This window comes from Thunnus thynnus, chromosome 6, assembly GCF_963924715.1.
Source record: "Thunnus thynnus chromosome 6, fThuThy2.1, whole genome shotgun sequence".
In the NCBI taxonomy this organism is placed as follows: Eukaryota; Metazoa; Chordata; class Actinopteri; order Scombriformes; family Scombridae; genus Thunnus; species Thunnus thynnus.
The window spans coordinates 34,239,897-34,255,853 of record NC_089522.1 but is presented as its reverse complement, the minus strand read 5'-3'; the positions used below and the strand labels follow the sequence as shown (position 1 = coordinate 34,255,853).

At 38.7% G+C, this 15,957-nt stretch overlaps 1 protein-coding gene across 1 annotated transcript; it reads left to right on the top strand.

Moving 5' to 3' along the window:
- The first annotated feature begins 251 nt into the window (after nt 1-251).
- Nucleotides 252-15,538, top strand: LOC137185289 (uncharacterized). Its single transcript, XM_067593635.1, has 9 exons — nt 252-320; nt 2,454-2,679; nt 4,334-4,572; nt 6,054-11,389; nt 11,530-11,713; nt 12,402-12,634; nt 12,831-13,103; nt 13,202-13,308; nt 13,669-15,538. Exons 1-9 carry the CDS (start codon nt 252-254, stop codon nt 13,878-13,880), a joined length of 6,879 nt encoding a protein of 2,292 aa, XP_067449736.1. The 3' UTR covers nt 13,881-15,538.
- Nucleotides 15,539-15,957: the final 419 nt, after the last annotated feature.

The window sequence follows — 15,957 nt, the reverse complement described above, 5'->3', positions numbered from 1 at the left end:
GTAGTCACATCATGGAGTTGTTTTAAACCATGTTCTAAAAATGTAATTATGATTTGTCCAAATTTAAAGGACCATGTAGTCATGTGTAGGCTGGGAAACTGCCCCTGCGAGTCTATAGGCTGTTGTTCACAGTCACAATAAAATATAATTAAAAATATTATTTTTAGGAGCATAACTTAAATACAGTATAGACAGATTCAAATCTACTCACTGATGTTTTAATGCCATGTTTCTTTGACAGATCCTGAACCATGGGTGCTAAAGTTTCAGTGAGGAATGAGACTCCTTACGTCTGGTACTACTCCAAGTCAAGCTCAGGGGTGAGAGTTTGTTTGTTTGTTCATAATATGAACTTTGTTCATACTTTTGCAGGATTTAGTATGTCATCAATTTGAAGTGTTCATTATACAAATAACTTTGGTCATGTATGCACAAACTGTTGATGTGACTTTTTGTGTTGCATATTTATATAAGCCAGATAACCAGCAAACAATTGAATCTAGTAACAGATAAAACGTGTTAGTTCTGTTCTTTCTTGGCTGACTTACATTTTTACCTTCTATTTCATCATTTAGGACCAACACATTCTCATTCCCAAATCATTGAATACAGCTGCTTGGTCAAGAGCCCCTGCCGTCACATCTCGACGCCATGGAGGCCCTTTAGCGTCATATTTGGATGTGTGAGGTTATCCGATAGACTTCAATATAATTCCCATTACATCTCACTCTGGATGCTAAAGACCGGCAGATATGCCGGTATTGAGACCCTTACATGGTTAAATCGACATTTCCAACTATTTGAAATTCTGGAAAATAAATATTTACCCAGACTTAGGTTTATGTGGAAGCTCAGAGGGGACTTTATTGAAATGATCATGTAAACTTGATAATGAAAATGTAATTGCACATTAGCATTATGATTTTCCACATATATATGTGTTATTTGAGGAAAAAAATTAAATGAAAATGCAATAATCCAGTTTGCATTTTCATTTTCACATACAAATGTTATTTCAAATTTGAAAATTAAAATGCAATATAAACAATGTCACCTGATTTCCATTTATGCAAGCAATATTGAAAGAGTAATTAATAAATTACTCTTATTGGCTTTTTACTTGAAAAGCTTTTATTGTACTTACAATAATATAACTATCAATCTACCAGCGAGCTCAACTGATTGGTGCAACTCTGCACATGATAGTGTTGTCTGTTTTCTGATGTAGGGGAGACCGGGGATGGTTGTAACATCTTTGACATTTTTGTCTGTAGCTTGGAGCTCTTTTAAACCAGTGCATTCAAAATGTGATGCAAACTAGTGGCATGTGTCTGCTATTAAATGGTGTACCTGTTATCTCTGCAATACAAACAGAAAATGCATGGTTTAGTCTCAAACACAAGGAGTGGAATGTTACAACTGACCCCATAGTCTGGGTTAGTTGTAACATACCTTGGGGTGAAATGTATAACATTATGAAATAAAGATTATGACAAATACTTAAGATATTGAAGACTTTTTATTCAACACTTAAATTACTTTTTAACATAATTGGGATGTCTGCATGTGTGTGTGTCACACTAGCATTTGAACATAATAATAAAACTGAAAAAAAATATGCAAATGTGCACCGGCTTCATCAATTGAACATTAGTGTGTCTGTGTGTGCCAAAGTATGTTAGTCACCGTCACAGTTGTCACAGTGGTGACAAATGTACGGCATCCCTGGAGTGCAGGCTTTGTGGGCCCACAGACTACAGGTCATAAACCAAACCCAATCTTCTTTCCCCGCTCTTTTACATCATTTGATGCTCTCTTCAAAATGTTGAGAGGCACCCCCCTGTCAGTCTCTCTTACAGGACCTAGGCATACTGAAATTCAAAGTAAACATATAAATACAATGAAATGTTTTGCTTGGGGTAGGTTGCAACATTTTTTCACATGTTGTTACAACTAACCCAGACTCTTGTAGCCATGAACCAGCTTACCTTACAGCTAACAACTAAAACATTAGCACTAACAACTTGAAAGATATCTACACAGACACATAACTAACATGTGTTAAGTTTGATAAGTTTATCTACAAAGCAGGCAATGCTATCACAAAAATAAATGAAGTATAAAAAAATTGTGAATGAGAATGTGTTGTTAGGATGTAGATTTAAAAAAAAAGACTCTTAATTTCGCATTTATATTGAAATTCCATTTTCATGTGTCCAGGTATCCAAAGGGCTCTAATGGTCCACATGCGACATTAAGTCTATTGTTACAGGAACATCAGAAAGACCAGGAAATCATTTTATTATATTGAATTTTTTATTTAAAAATGCACAGTAAGCGTTTTCAGTGTTCCATATGAATAACACTTAATGTGTGTGTAATTGTTATTTTCATGTGTGCAGTGATGCTACAATTCCACAGCCAATCAAAATGATCTTTTTTTTGTCTCTTAGGAATTTCATTGTGTAGCCAGTGGCTGTACCGTACAGTATGAAGAGAGGCGTGATATCTGGTGCTACATTTATCTGAGATACCACAGTCATACTTGGAATAGTTTTGGAACTGAATACAATTCTCACAAAGGCGACCCCACATTTACCATCAGAGAGAGCTTTGACCGCTCACGCATTGAGTGGCATTGCAATACAGAGGGGAGTGTTAATACGTGTCTCAACTATGGTGAGTTGTCACAATTTTTCATTAATGTTAATTACTAGTTTATTTCAGATACAGTTTAAACCAAAAAGAAGATCAAAACAAAAAAACTATGGTTGGTAGAGATTCTTCCTTGGTGCCGTTGACTGTGGAGGGTGTGTTTGTTAGGTCATGTAAGTTAGATTTACTGTACATTTGTGGTTGTGGGTCTTAAAGTTGCATTCATTAAAGTTTTCAGCATTAACATAGCAAAAAATAGCCATGTGCAATCTGAGGGAATGTTGGAATGATCTTTCCTCTGAATATGAGCCAGTCAGTCTAGGGCTGGACGAAAATTATCTCAATATGGGATCGCAATAAAATGTTGATTAAGATGATAAACTTGGGACCTTTTTAATTCGATATGGATAGATCTAACAGCCTATCACACAGCAGAAATAAACATGACAACAGCCTGTCAGTCTGCAGGTTTTGACTTGCGCATCAGAGTACATGCACCTATTTTTTACCGCGGAGCATTGTTTGAGCTACCGGTGAAGAAAGTGGATGTCCTCTGTAAAAGTGAATCTAATGATGAATTAAGCACAGAAAATAACGTTGTCAGTAAGATAAATGAAGAAGTTTTTATTACCCTACTGTATATATATGAATGAAGATGTAGCATAATGGCTGGTTTACAATTTTGCACTTTTTACTCAGATTTCTACCTCTAAAACTGAGAGATGGTCAAAGGAATTTGATGTGATAGTAGTCACAGCTTTTAGTTTTATTTATATTATCTTAATAAGTTACAAGGCAAACTAACTTGTATTGTTTTGTTAGGCAGATAAAGCTTTTGCAAAGTTAAATGTTTGTGTAATCATATGTTAATAATTTATTATAAAGTTTAACTAATGAACCCTCTGAAGATACTCTTCAAACTGGCAGCATTATCAAATTATCTATCAATATTGATCAATATGGAAAAATTATTGTTATCATATTTTTTGCCATATCGCCCGGCTCTAAGTCAGTTTGTTGTTATTGTCTGTCTTCTGTTCCCTGATTTTCTTTGCCAGACTGATAATAATCTCCTCTTCCCTATCGTAAGCTTTGTTCTTGGAAGAAAGGGGGGAGAAACGGGGAGGGAGGGTAGTTGAGCAAAAGGACAAGTCAATACAAACAAAAGAGTTTGTTTTGATTTACTGTTGCAATTCCCTTCCAAATGCTAGAGGCTGGAAATCGTTTGAAGCAGCTTTTAATAATTCCTTTTATAATGGCAGTATGAAAGCACTAAAGCAGAGAAGGAGAAAATGTATTTAAAAAGACAGTCGCAATATGATGACAATGAAGGTATGTCACCGTGCTGTTGGTTAGATGTGATCAGCTGATAGCTCAATGGATGCCCAGATAATGACAGCAAAGGAAATTATGAGTGAGCATGCCTGAGAGATGTGAATTGCATGATGGTATGAGAAATATAACTATAGCTTATGCATGGAAAGATATTCTTCCTGACTGAACTTTCGCTAGAGCTCCATTGATTGGCCCCCAAAATATTATTTGGTCATTAGCACACAACACATACACTGATGTAAAAAGTATCGATTTGCTTTGGTTATGAAAAAAATTATCAAACCAAAGCATATCCTCTGATGGAAAGAATAAAAAAAACTTAACGTATGAATCTTTTCAACAGGAAAACAGGAGGAAGACCAGCGGGAGGAGGAGAGAAGACGACAGGAGCGTCTGGAACGGGAGCAAAGGATTCAAGAGGAGATAGACAGAGAGAGTGAGATCTCCAGAGAGAAACTGTCTCGATCGAGGGAGAAGCTTCGTCAGAAACAGAGCTTCAAAGGTCAGGTGCACCATCATGAGCGCACACAAGTTCTCCACCAGCAAATAGAGGACGATGCAGCTGCAATCGAGAGGAATGAGGTATGGCATTAATGAGCTACTTTCAAAATCAGCATCTATATCAGGGGTCAGGAACCTTTTTACCCAAACAATCTAAATTTCTCTTACAAACTGAAACATTTTTCAAAAGAGCCTGTAGTAACTGAAAAAACTTTGTCAATTGGGCCAATGGATCTTCAGCTACACAACATCTTTTAGTCTCAAAATTAGTCTTATTCGTCTTTATTTTGCTCGCTGGTGGCAGTGGTGGTGACGGCCTGGGATTTAGGTTGCTTTCTTTGGGTGGAACAGTTGGAGTTTTTTTAAGGAGGTAACATTAGCGGTCCACCCTGGCAGCGAACTTCTCTGCGGGTGCAACAGGAGTGCAACGCCTCTGTCAGGCAGTGTAGTGTGAGAGACGGAAACTGAAATTAAATTAATTGAAAGAAAATAAAATGATGGCATCATGTAGAATTAAGATATTGACCTAAACTGGTGAATCTAAAAAAAAATTTCCGAAATCCTGGGGGCAATTTTTGCCCCTCGATCAAGGTTTTTAGTGGCATTGTGAGATTTCTTGGGGCATTTTTGCCCTTGCCCCCCGTTAATTTCTGATGCTGCTTTGTTGGTATGATCTCTTGCAGGTGATTTGTGAGCTATCTACAAACTATCCATAACATATCCAAAGTAGTTCCTTACAGATGAGTTGTAAACTATAAACAGACTATGCATAACCCAGATGAAATCAAGTCTGTTGATAATCTTTTATTTGGAGTGTCCAAGTTCAAATCTGTTGACGTTTACCTACAAAGTTACTTAACTTATGAATCCTTAACCCCAGCCCTAAACCTAACCTTACCATTATCCTAAACCTAAAGTATGTTGACAGTCTACTGAGTTCAGTTGTCTTTCACTTCATTTGGAGTGTCCAAGTTCATATCAATAGATGTTTACCTTAATAATTACTGAACACATAAATTCAGAATTCTAATGTTTGTTGTCAACATATATTCAACACATAAATATATGACACCAGTCAACTGATATTCATTACTGAGGTGTCGCTTTTATGTTTCTGATAGTCTGCTGATATTTTGTAAGTCATCTACAAGGGACCGCTCAAAATAAAGTTTGGCCGATATTTGGCCTTTGTTATTCTTCTATTAGCCTACAGCTGTGGATAAAAAAAAGAGGCACTTGTGAGAGCAAAAGCTTACTATTTTGAAATACTATGTATCATTTTTCTATAATTACTATGAATTAATCAATTACATTGATACTTTTAAATTGCAGCATCATATTTTTTATTGTATTTTCAGTCAACATTGGAATATTTGAGAGCCATATAAAATCCAGGAATGAAACAAATCATAGGTTCCTGACCCTTGCTCTATACAACTAAAGAAAATCCTTTTACAAATATAGTATTTGAAAACCTTACAAAATCAAATATAACTGTGCATTTTTAATTCACGTGCATCCCCTCTTCTGTATTCTTTCTTTTCTGTTAATGTCCCATGTAGCTTGCAGATGTAGAGCAGAAATTCAAAGAACTTCTTTCAAAATACAAAATCACAGAGAGTGAAGACTTGCAGGACTGCGGGCTTGAGGACAGGATTAAAACACTTCATAATGAACTGACGCTCCAATATTGCAGAGAAAACAAGCTTCCAGAGTGGTCTCAGTTTACGTTTGACCATGCTGTGGGATATGAGGAACTTTTTCTGACTGAGAAACTCACCATTCTTGAGGCAGTTCTGAAGTTAACTCTTCAGGGCACCACTGAGATTGAAGATGAAAATGTGGTTTCACTTCACTGGGATAAGAAGTATGAGTTCCTTTTCTGTTTGGTTGAGGAACTTTACGTCACAAATCCAACTCTGGCTGAGCCGATTTCCTTGAGAATTCTTGATGCAGTTTCAGAGCTTTTACCAAAAAGCAGGGAGACTCTGGGTCAAATACTGTTCAATAACATCTGGACACCAACAGAAATAATGCTCTTCATTCGCAAAGCTTCATCAATAGACCACAAACAGATTCCCCAAGTCCTCCACATGGTACAGACCTACAGGCTAAACTGCCTCCTCACCCTCTCTGCTCTGAAGAAGCAAGAGCCACTAATGTTTCTACAACAACAAGTAAGAGAAGACAAGGACAAAGATACTGACACCATTTTGAGGGAACTCTCTGAATCCCAGTGCCCAGAGAATATTCTGACAGTGATTGAGGATGTTCTCAGACACATGGAAACAGAACTTCCAAAATATTGGAAGAAAGATCTTATTCAGAAGGATATAGAGGATCTCAAGATGAAGATTAAATCTCTTGATTTTGCAAACCCAGATATCAATACTCTGAAGGAAGTGTTGATTGGAATGTCTGTAGCCGTGCAAGACAGCACAACATTCAAGATGCAAGATGGAACCGAGAGTCCAGGCTATTTTCCAAGACAGACTCAGCTGGCATCGTTACTTTTGCTCCTACTGTCACAGCTAACTGAAAATAAAGGCTGTCTCCTTGAGATTGGCACAGGTGAAGGGAAATCCACGATCTTGGCAATGTTCGCTACAATCCTGGCTATTCGTGGAATAAAGGTGGACATTGTGACAAGCTCACCAGTTCTTGCACGACGAGACCAGGAGGAGTGGAAGAAGTTTTTTGGAAAGTTTGGTGTCACATCATCTGTAGTACCCCCACCCCTCTCCAAACAATCTTCCTCTGTGGAACCAGATAAGTTGTTAGAAGAGGCATACAAACAACAAGTTGTGTATGGCACTGTTGGTGCTTTTGCAGCAGACACATTAAAAGAAGAGTTTGAGAGGAGAACTACCCGTGGAACAAGAGGATTTGAACTAGTGATAGTGGATGAAGTGGACTACATGACCTTGGATAATGGAGTTCAAGTGACATTCCTGTCTCATGAAGCCAGCAGTTTGAGGCATATGGATCAAATTCTCGCCAACATTTGGGCAATGACATCTACTTGTCAACCAATTGAAATGCTAGATACAGGAGAGATAAAATGGGCAACAAGGATCCAACATTTCCATAAGGCAGCAACATCTGCTGTTATGGGATCAGAACCATCTGACAGCTTCTCAGCCTTTGACATTTTGCTGCCAGGTGTGGATTTGGGGTTCTATTCATCAGAGGATATTGAGACATTGAGGCAAGCTATGAGTAAGACAGAAACAGAAAACACAGGTGATGACTACCAGGATGACGGCTGGAGAGCGATTGAACAAGTCATGAAGAAAATAGGAGTTTCACAACAGTATGATCTTCTAAGTATATTTCAGGAAGTAATGGAGAACAGTGTGGCTTTTGAGTGCTATTCGGCAGAGAACAACAAAGCCAAACGTTACGGGACTGAGGAAAGACATGCTGACTTAGAAGTCAGCATGTTACTCCTTGAAAATGGATTAGCATGTGAAATCATGTCAGAAAAATCTCTCATTGAAGCAACTGTGAGTGCAGTGAAGTCCTGTATTAAGTACTCAGATGAATATTCTGATTTTGATAAACACGACAACTTCATCATTATCCCTCACTTCTTGAAGGGATATGTTGAAAATCAGTTACCAGTGTTTGTTGAGAATGCCTTGAGGGCCATTGGGATGACTCAGGGCAGAGAGTACATGATCGACATTTCACGAGCTGCTGACAACGTAGCTGCCAGTGATCCTGACCAGCATCAGTATGATGCCATAATTCCAGTGGACTTCAAAGCAAGTGGGGTGTTGGAGAAAAACAAGAAGTGGGGTAATGGACTCCAGCAGTTTTTGGAGATGAAACATCAGCTTGCAATTTCACCTTTGTCCAGTGTGACCAACTACATGTCTAACTTCCATTACTTTAAACGGTACATCCGTGGAAATGGCATATTTGGTGTTTCTGGCACATTAGGGGGAGATGCAGAGAGAGACTTTCTGGAAAGGCATTACGGAACAAAGAGCTATACTATTCCAGCTCATCGTCATAAAAAAGTGGTTGAGTTGCCAGCCCTGCAGGTGAATGGGGGCAATGACCAATGGATCCAGACTGTTTGTGATACTACCTGGAAAGCAGCAAGTAGAGGACAAGCTGTCCTGGTGATATGTGAAGATGTCAAGACAGCAGATGAGCTACATGTGAAAATGCAAGACGAAGAGAGATTTAAGCCACACCAGATCACGATGTACACAATTAGTGAGAGACACAACATTGAGAAAGGTAAATTTAGTGGAGGGAGGATTATCATTGCAACAAACCTTGGAGGGAGAGGAACAAACATCAAGGTCAAGAAAAAAGTAAATGAATGTGGTGGCCTCTTTGTGCTTCTCACGCACTTCCCACGCAATCGAAGAGTGGAGAAACAAATCTTTGGTCGCACTGCTCGGAAAGGAAACCCCGGCATGGTCCAGATGGTTCTGAACCAGGATCATCTTGCTCCAGCTTACCAAGGTCAGTCTGTTGAGATAATGCGACAGCTCAGAGAAGAGTATGAAGTAAAGCGTATAAGTGAAATGGAAAGTGATGAGCTGGTAGAAATAGACTTGAAGGAAAAACTTTTTTCCACATTTTGTCAATCCCTCATGGACTTTGACCAGGAGTACAAGAAAATACAAAACAAACAAAAGTTTGATTATCAGCCAGCCCTGAATGCTTCGAAAGAAGCATGGGCATTTTGGCTGACTCTTCATGAGGAGCATATCAACAGACATGATGACATCCATGACCTTCAGGCAGACCTCATCAAGACAATGAATGAAACTAAGGGAAAGCTCTTGCAAGGGGAAAGTGACAATTTCTATGATCACATTAAGCAAGCCATTCTCAGGACTGACAAACACTGCAGAAACAAATCAAATGACTATGGAGCTAAAACCTGTTGGCAGAAGGCAGCAAACTCTGACCCACTGTACAAAGCTGTGGCACTCTATAACCAGGCATACATCACCATCAACCTGGCCAAGGGTGACTATAAAGCAGAGGCAAGGAAACTGTTGGAACAGGCTAAAAAGTCCGTGGGTGTTTATATCTCAGAAACATCAAACACAATGGTCTCTTGTCAGATGTCTGTTACTGACAAACTGAAACCACACAGCAACAACTTTCAGAGTCAAATGGAGGCCAGAATGAACATCTTCAAGTCGTGGAAGACATACATCGATAATGCATTGAAGAAACTTGTGGAGCTGGAAAAAGACAAGAGTGATGCAATAACAGAGGAATGTTCCGTCTACATGTTGTTAGAGGAAAAAGATTTCATCATCACAAATGAGCTAATGGCACTCTATGAGCTTGGCCTTGCTATTGTTTTTGAGGTGAAAAAGAAACCCAAGTTTTGTTTTGATGCTCTCATTTGCTTCTTCATCGGAGTAATCCAGGTGTTGGCTGGGATTCTTGTTTGTGCCTTTTCATTTGGCACTGCAAGTCAGATCGGACTTAGCCTGATAAATGAGGGAGTATCAGACATGATCAGTGGAATAGAGGGCATGGTAAAAGGAACGTTTGACTGGGTACAATGGGCGATATCCAAGAGTATCAGCATTGGTATGTCGTTGCTTACTGCTGGATTCAGTGCCATCAAGAAAGCTGTCACTGCAGTGTACAAGGTAACAAAATCCCTGCTTAATGGTACTAAGTCTTTCTCATCTGTTGCCAGGGATATCATCAAGTCAGGAAAACATGTGTTTTCATCTATCAAAGGAACTGCTCAGTCTACCATCTCCTCCGTTGGTAAACAAACCTTTGGAAGTGCAATGAAAAAGATGACAACTTCAACAGTTGTAAAGCAGAACTTCAAATATGCTGCCAAGTACGCTGCACAGGAAATAGGGAAGCAAGCTGTGGTCACTGGTTTGAACCATGCAATTGATGCAGGCCTGAAGGAGGCCTTTAAAAAGATTTTGGATTCAGCTTTTAAGGATGTTGTTACTTCAGCAGTGAAGCAGAACCGTGACTTGGATAAAGCTATCACTGATTTCATCTGCTCACAGGTCCCAAAAGCAGCCATGCAGAAAGATAACTTTAAGATTGGCAAATTGGATGAGGAAGAAATGACTAAAACAATTGCTGTATTAGCTAAAGAAGTAATTCCTGACCTCATGATGGACTGCACAAAAGTGCATGATGTTATCAGTGGACTCACTAAGGTGTGCAATGGAGCAATAGACATAAACAAAGGAAAATATTCTGGTATTATTAAGGGTGTCGAGTTAGGTTTGAAAATTGCAGATTACAGTACCCGTTTCATTGAAATACTGAATTCTGTTCCTACAAAAAGGGTCATTGATGAAACTTTTGTTCCTACTTTACTGAAAGACATTGAGGAGCTTCAGCAAGATGCAGAGAAATATGATCAAGATGGACGACACAATTTACCAGATGTTCAACGTCTTAAGGACAAAATTCTGAGCACCCTTGCAGACAGTGTGTCCCAAGCATTTATCAAGGCTTGCTCTGGACATATGACCTCCTTTTTGACAAAGAAATTTAAGAGCAAGTTGAACAAAGCTACTGGTAAAGCTGTTGGCAACATTCTGGGCAGACATAAAACTCAAAGTTTTTTTGATGACCAGAGACACAAGCACAACATGAGATCAGCCAGTCACAGAACTGAGAAGTCGCTAACAGAGAAGGAACGGATGGATTTAATGGATTACATGGAACACATAAGCAATGTAGATCACCCTGCCACAGATTTTGACATTGTCGTGCTCACAAAAAGTGGCTTACTCAACGGTAGAGGGATTCGCCTCACTGTCGTTGATGAGCATGGAAACAGACTCTCAGAGGAACGTTACAAAGGAACAGACAAGTCTGCTGGCAACATCACACTACAGCTGACAAAAGTAAAAGAACTGCAGCCACCAGGGTAAGTTCACTGAGAAAATCCTACTGAAATTTCAATTTAATTATATGCAGATTAAGTAGTACAACTACAGTATCCTATAAGATTGTGATATTTGTGGATTAAAAGGTATACATTCAGATATTTCATTTGTTCTTTCTCAGGAAAAGCAGTTCACAGCAGATTTACAGCGGCCATTTTGACATTGTTCAAGATGATGGTACAGTGGTCAATGTGAACTCAGAGCACCAGAATAGTCTCTATTATGCAATCGTACAAGCAACTGGAAGTGATCGAAGCGATCTTAAAGGAGCTGCTGTGAAGCTTCGTGAGAAAGTGAAAAATGAAGTGAGTATCCATCTTAGAGGTTGATAACATTTTATGTAAAGTGAGCACAGGGGGAAGAGTGCTGTGAGTGTATCAGGGGGCATGGACAGAGTCAGATCTCCTGTAGAGATACTTTACTGAAGGTGTAGTGTAAATAGAAACTTAGCTGCTTTGATCAACATTCATTGTAAATCACCAAACTTAAAAAAAAGTTACTACTTAAAAAATTTCAAACATCCACAGATGCTACAGAGCTACTCCTTTCAGCTGCAATCTAAAGCAGCTTATTATAGGTCTGGTAACTGATCAATACTCGCTAGTCCTGCTTAGTAGAGATTCCTGGGGCCTAATGACCTCAAAAGTTAAGCCTTTCCACTAAGCTATAGTCTGGTTATATAGTAGACATTGACTTCATATTTCCATGTCCGCGTTGTTTTTATTGAGATCTGGGACTGAGCATCTTAGCTTGATCTAACTAACTAATGAAAAGGTGTTGATTTTAAATAGAAGAACAGTCCCATCATGCCGGTGTCTCATGTTTGAATTGTTGGTTGTAAACGTAAAATTTTCCTGTTTACTGATTGGACATTGCAGCAGATAAAGCATGATGGGATATTAGTCAGAGAGCAACACCACTGTGACTTCAAGGATAAATTCTGTAAATGTGTTCATGTGAGCAAATCACCATATTGAGACACTTTTTGATCAGGTTCAGGACCATCTTGCTTCGTACGCACCGATTCTTAAGCTTCAGAGAGGCTATGACCAATCCCACAAAAACCCTGGAAAATACGCCATCACCGGAGGAGCGAAGCCAGGAGGAGCCAGCCATTCTGAACTTCTTACCGAAGAGGAATATTTGAAGAGTACCAGCTCAATCAAACCTGTTGAATGTGACGTTATCAGAAGCTATAAGCTTGCATCTGTTGAAAAATACAAATGGTAAGTCACTTTAATAATCCCACAAGAGAGACGCCAGAATACTTTCAAACCTTTGTGTTCTGAACTGGTCACATGGTGTTTAATTTGTCCAAGTGTAACTGCTATTCAGTTATTTGATGTCCATGAAGTTACGTTTCAATAAGGGCATAATATATAAGGGCCATGTATGAAACAGTAATGTATTTTTGTTTTCCAGGTTGATAGATGCTCGACAATCCAAGAACAACAGTGGAACAGTGAATGCAGACCACGTTCCCCCCAAGGATTCCATTCGCAAAGCTTGGGAGAGGACAAAAGACAAACCTGAGCTACAGGAGCAGCTCAAAAACAGTAATCCAAAACTCTATGAAATGATAGAGAGCATAAAGGATGACAATAATGGGCGGAATCTTATTGCCATGGAGGTGTTGGCCAAAGATCATAAACGTGCTCTGACCACGGCCTCAAGCCACCAAGCCATGAAGTGCCGGTAAATATTAGATTTTCCTCTGAGAGTTCAACCAGATGAATCCAGTGATCTCGTACTTGACCTGTAGATGGTGTTCTTGTGTTCCTCTTACCTCACAGGGAGCTGCTAGCAGAAAGTCTTGTCAGTGGAGATGTGGAGACAATGCTGAAACAGTCTATGATTGTGGCTCACCCTCTGACCTCACAGGAACTTATGGCTGATTTAGGTAAGACCTAGCTGGCGTGGTTTATGTATGCTGACAAATTAACACACAAAGTCTTTAGTGAAGAGGACAAAATTTAATCTGCCATAAAATTAGGAGATTCACTACTTTCATACATGCTGTCTTTTAAGTTACTGATTCGGAAATTGATATTCATACTATCATTATGTTGTATGCTTTTACAAGCTATAAAAGCCACTCAGAGTCTCTCAAGTCCTACTGAAGTAAAGTGGCAATAAAATGATAAAACAGGGTATTTGGAGACTATACTTAATAACAGAGTGCACTTGGGATGCACAACTATAACCATGCAATATTTAAACATTTTCCTACTGTTCATTGCACCCATCATTCTGCTTCCAGGTGAAAACAGAAGACCACCTCATAATGAGATGTCAAAGGAAGGCATCAGGGGCTACTACAAGGCAGGTTACACCAATCTTGTGACAGTGTACAGCCGGCAGGGACTCATCGATCAGAATCAGAAAGATCAGCTGATGGAGTGGGTGAATCAAGACAAACATGAAGATAAAAACACTCCTGAGTACCAGAGTATCAGGGATTCCTTAAAGTAACTGTTAAAACAATGGAAAAATAGAAAAAGAGAGAATGATGGAAGATGCTAACTGATTATTGTGATAGTAATGTATTTGGACTCATATTCTGGTTGTGGTTATGTGTTAGCGAACACTGAGTCTTAGTACTTTGACAGCTTCCTGTGCCTCACCATATATGGCTATAGGTGACAGGAAGAAGATGGAAGTAATGTGGGATAATGGAAATGGTGGTAAAATATAATTCTTTAACCGCCTTTCTTTCTTTTTTTTTTTTTGGTGGGGGGGGGGGGGGGGGGGGTTTGTTACCTCTGAGTCAACTTTCGTTTTTGTTTCATTTGGAGCAGAATTTAGTTTGTCATCATAGATAAAGTATTTTACATTTAATGAGCAGCAAAGTGTCTTTGAATACATCAGAGTGAGTCAAAAGTCACCATTGCTGTACATTGGCCACGGCTTTATCGATAGCCAAGACGGTCTTTTATGCATTAACAATTCCAAATGCCGCCGTCATAGCATTGTAGCTTCTTTTTTGAGTAGAAAAAGTGATATCTAATGACCACTCTGTTCTCAGCTACTTTTCTATCTGCTCCTAACAGCTAGAATCAGATTTACAATCAAAAATCACAGACCTCAAAAAATCTGAGGGGACATTTGACCCCTATATTGAGTTGCATATTGTGTTCAAAATGGCTACTGCATGATATCACTTTTGGATTCAATGAACTGAACTGACGAACTCGTCCTCCCAAAAACCAAAAACAACACTATAAGTCATAAATTCAGTCACCATAAACGACCTATAGTTACTTTTGAGTGACAGACGCTCCAAAGGATCTTTCTGGATTGCAGGTATAAATTACCTCTGTGGTCGTTTAATTTGGAGGACTTGTTGGAACTGACAGAATGAAATTCACACCATTCACATTTTACGAATGAGAGGTTCATAATTTTGGATTTTGGAATGTTTCCCAACTTTACCAAGGGACCTCTGTCAAAGTACACTCTGATTGACACTGCCAATAAGTGTTGTGTTAATTAATGTTACTAGTAACTCCCAGGTCTGCCAGTTTATCAATCTGTCCATTTTAATTTACATAACCCATACATTTTTAAAAGTACACTTTCTTAATGCGCTTTTACTCAGTTAATTCCTTGCTGTGTATGTCTAATGATCTACTCTATTGTTTTTTATTATTTTGATATCTTATCAGATTCTTTATTTTAGTTTATTCTTACTTTTATGTTCTTTTTATCATGCTCTTACTGTCATTTTATTGGGTTCGGCTTTTTATTTTGCTGTTGTTAAGCACTTTATAACTGTGGTGCCACCGTATCTCTGGTGTTCTTTAAGATGCCATGCTGAGGAGCAATATGATTAATCTACTCATGAGGTGTTGAGCCTTAATCAGACTATAGATATTCATGCCTGATTAATACTTGTTGGATTTTCGTTGCAACTGTCTATACTATGAATCTTTGTGGTATTAGTTTGACATCTATTATTCTGGAAATCATACTTTTTGTGTCAATTTGATTTTGAATTTTCCTAAACTATGTGCTGTATAATTAATTAAACCAACTATACTAATCATTGTTTCACCACTCAAAGCCCCTGCTATCCAGGCGCGAAAGACTCTTGTTGGATGGATTTCTCAGAATAAATTCTGGCAAGATCATGTTGTTGTCCTGTGACTACTTGAAATGCCTAAAATGTCTTACGACATCCTACACACTAACATCTACACAGGCAATAAGAATGCTGAAAGCAAACTGGATCATTAGTGTATTTGAACTGGAGCATCCTCCCATCATATCCATCTGGATACATGGCTGGTGAATTTCAAGAGGAATGACTGCCAAGCAAAATAACACTAAGCAGAGATTTCTGGCCAACTTTGCTTCTTTTACCAAGTAGTTAACTATTATGCTTAGTTAACTAGTGGTGTATTTTCATTGAGTGTCATTGGTGTGCTCGAAGACAATATTAAGCTATGCAGATTGTTTTCATAAATCTTATAAGCTAGTGTGTTAAAATCTTATTGATGATGTATCTGTAATCTCATGAATCACATTTAATCACGATATAAGTATAGAA